General features: G+C 38.0%; 1 protein-coding gene across 1 annotated transcript; it reads right to left on the bottom strand.

Annotated features, from left to right (window-relative positions):
- Positions 1 to 738: 738 nt before the first annotated feature.
- On the bottom strand, positions 739 to 1,603 carry LOC127088076 (MFP1 attachment factor 1). The gene has a single exon (XM_051028986.1). The coding sequence runs from the start codon at positions 1,483 to 1,485 to the stop codon at positions 985 to 987; it is 501 nt and encodes a 166-aa protein (XP_050884943.1). The 5' UTR covers positions 1,486 to 1,603; the 3' UTR covers positions 739 to 984.
- Between the last annotated feature and the right edge of the window lie 1,822 nt (positions 1,604 to 3,425).

The raw sequence follows: 3,425 nt of genomic DNA, 5'->3' as shown, positions 1-3,425 counted from the left end.
CCCTGAGTTTATCACACAATAAAGCCCCCTGATTAAATATTAACTAAGATCCTGTTTTACAATCTAAAGGTCCGATAAACAGGCATTTTCAAGTAATTTTGATTAGCTTAGTGAAGCATTGCCACTTACATAGTTAATAGGTTGAAGGCCCTTTCCGTCATTTCTAGGATAAGATTGGATCTATCGTAGCCTTTTTCGGAATTTCACCTGACACTGACTCCTCCCATTTCCACATTTCAGTTTAAACATTTGATCTACTACACCACACATGGTTTGATGTAATCAGTCAAAAAAGGAAGAATATTGAATATGAACCAGCAGTAACACCAACTTTCAAATAATTTATTACCCACTAAGCTTAGGTAGTCGAGATTTGGATGATTTTCATGAGATCATGGTTTAATAACTCATTGTCACCATTCTACCCACACACAAAAAAGCTCAAAGCATAAATTATAAATACTTGTCAATATTTGTATATCTAAATCACCGCCCGGAATAAAGAAAACAACACCAAATTGCACAATAGAGGAAAACATATCATCACTTAAGTAATTTAATACAAACAATTATTATGGCAACGAAGTTAATATCATCACAAACAAGTTGTTCCAATAAACTTCAGGCATAGAAAATTATTGAAACTCTATCATTAGATTCAGAAAATGCAACCCCGCAACATGTGTGCTAATCAATCACCCAAAAAAAGGAAGCAACCATAATCATGAACACAATACCTAGACACATTCACACTGATGATGTATTCCAACTCCAAAATTCCAACATATTCTAATGAGATAGCATAATCAAAATGAACTAGAATACAAATTACACAAATCAAACACAAACCTCCACATTTATAATAATATGTGATATAGATAGATTGGTGGCACAATAAATAAACAGAGTTCTAAAGATAGATCAATATGGTAAACATGATAATAAATTATAAAACCCGCGATAACATACTATAATACCCACTGATCAGGTCTCAGTCTCAGTCTCCGTCTCGATCTTGCCGGTGTCAGGAGCATCCACTGCGGTTGGTGAAGAAGAAGGAGGATCCACAGATGGAGGAGCTTCAGCAGCATCGTTGTCCACGGCATTGGAACCTATGGTAGGTCTAGCCTTAACGGTTTCAAGCATGCGCTTACTGATTTCCTTGGAGTAAACCTGAAGGATCTCAATACCGTCGCCGCCGTCTGGAGCGCCTGAGTCACTGGCGACAGAGTAAGCCTCGTCCTCGATCTGGCGGGCGGCTGAGGCGGCCTCTTCAGAAGGCAATGTGCCGTAGCGCTTTGAAAGGACGGAGGGAGTGGTTAGGGTTTCGATTAAGCGAGTGATGACGGCGTCGCGAGTGCGCTGAGTGGGTGGCCATATGCTGAAACCGGCGGAGGAGAGTTTGGTTTGGTCGACGTTTTGTTGGGGTGAGGCGGAGGAGTCTTGCTCCGATGTGGCTACGGTTGTGACTTCCGGGTCGGACATTTTGGGAGAAGAGCGTTTTTTCGGAGAGGTATCAAATTTTTAGGCTTTCCTGGGGACAAACTAAAGGACAAGGGTTGAGAAATAAATGAGGTCTATTTTGTAAAATTCAAAATTAAGGTGGTCTCAAAATATTATGAAGTTTATTTTTTTTTAACAAAGTTGAAGGTCATTGTCTAAAGTAGGAAAAGACGTCATAATTAAGTCGGTGTTTCAAGCAATACCTTTGTATATTATGAGAGTATTTGTCATTCTAGATAACATTATTAATGACATAGAGAAAATGTTAAATTCTTTTTGGTGTGGGTGGTAATCATAATAAAAAAAATAAGGTGGTTTGCTTGGGATAGATTGACATGTGCCCAAAAGAATGATGGTCTTGGATTTAGAGATTTCAAAACTTTCAATGTAGAAATGGTGGCGAAACAAGGATGACATATTATGACGAATCTAGACACTTTGGCTGCTAGAATCTTTAAGTCATGTACTTCCTCGTGTCTTCTTTCTTTGAAGTTAATATTGGTAATAATCTGAGTTTTGTTTGGAAAAGCATGTTAAAAGCTAGGAAAGTTTTGACTTTTGGTTGTAGATGGAGCGTTGGTGATGGGACTAACATTAAAGTTATGTCAGACGCGTGGTTGAAAGGAAAATGAAACTCTTGCCTTTATGCCCCACAAGGACAATGTGTGTATAATATTATTGTTAATAACCTTACGTTACCTAATGTCAAACAACGGGATACTCGGAAAATTAGACATTTGTTAGTGTTGGAAATTCTATAGACTTCGTTGTTGGAAGAAGTGAAGGAGGACTGTTGGGTTTGGAAAGATGAACAAAATGGTGATTATAGTGTTAGAACGAGATATAACTTGTTGAAGAGAGATCAATCCAATTGTTTTAACCATAGAGTGAAAGGTGATTCCGGTAGTTTGTGGAAGATTATAGCTTCCCCAAGAGCAAAGCACTTTGTTTGGAGAATTTACTGAGGGTTCCTACCAACGCGGATTAGACTCCACCAACACTTTGTGACGTGTCCTGATAATTGTCAACCGTGTGAAGAAAATTAGGAAGATAAATGGCATGTGTTCTTTGGGTGCTCGACGACCAATCAATGCTAACCACATTATTGCTCCTAGATTACATACTTTTAATGATGCAAAGTCCCTCATTCTTGATATCAGTAGCAAGGAAGATATGAGTGTAGTGGGGAGAGTTATTGTTATGATGTGGGTTATTTGGAACAATAGGAATAACTGGATTTGGAATAACTAAATGGAGGACACTGACAAGTTAGGCATGCAAGCTTTTCATGTCTAGCATGATTGGTTTCGAACTCAAAAACTATATTCTTCTAATAGTGATTTCATTGATAATCCGATTGTGTGGCATCCACCAAGCACAGGGTGGGTGAAATGTAATATTGATGTGGGGTTTAATAACCAGCATGGAACAACTAATATGGATGGTGCTTAAGAGATAGTAGTGGAAGGTTCACCAATACTGGAATAAATTGGAATTTTGGTTTGTTATCGATATGTTAGTTGGAGTTTCGACATTGGAGAAGAGTATATTGTTTTCGACGAAGAAGTTGAGAAGGTGTAGTCGAAGCTGTTATTTTGTCGAAGAAGGTTTGGTCTGGGACTTAGAAATATTCTTGGATTCAAATTCACTTTTCAAACAAATGTGTCTGTTTGGAGTTGTGTTCGACGAGCGTGATTCAAATTAAGGCTTTTAAACGTTTCTTGGCCTTATCCATTTCTTGAGAAGACGTGTGGAAGGCAATAACTGGCAAAGTCCATGCAAGCGAGAATGTGTCATCTTTTGAAGAAGCGACTGTTCGTTACTGTTATTTTCGATTTATTATAAATAAGGATCTTAGTGATTAGGATTGGGGTGTTCCATTTTGTACAAAAACTCATATATTACTCAAATTATTTGTGTTA

The sequence above is a fragment of the Lathyrus oleraceus genome, chromosome 5 (assembly GCF_024323335.1).
Source record: "Lathyrus oleraceus cultivar Zhongwan6 chromosome 5, CAAS_Psat_ZW6_1.0, whole genome shotgun sequence".
NCBI classification, from domain to species: domain Eukaryota; kingdom Viridiplantae; phylum Streptophyta; class Magnoliopsida; order Fabales; family Fabaceae; genus Lathyrus; species Lathyrus oleraceus.
Note: the sequence above shows the minus strand (reverse complement) of the source record. Positions and strands in the feature narration are given on the sequence as shown.

What these genes read in the sequence shown, in the direction of transcription:
- LOC127088076 (XM_051028986.1), bottom strand. Translation starts at nt 1,485, where the DNA reads ATGTCCGACCCGGAAGTCACAACCGTAGCCACATCGGAGCAAGACTCC.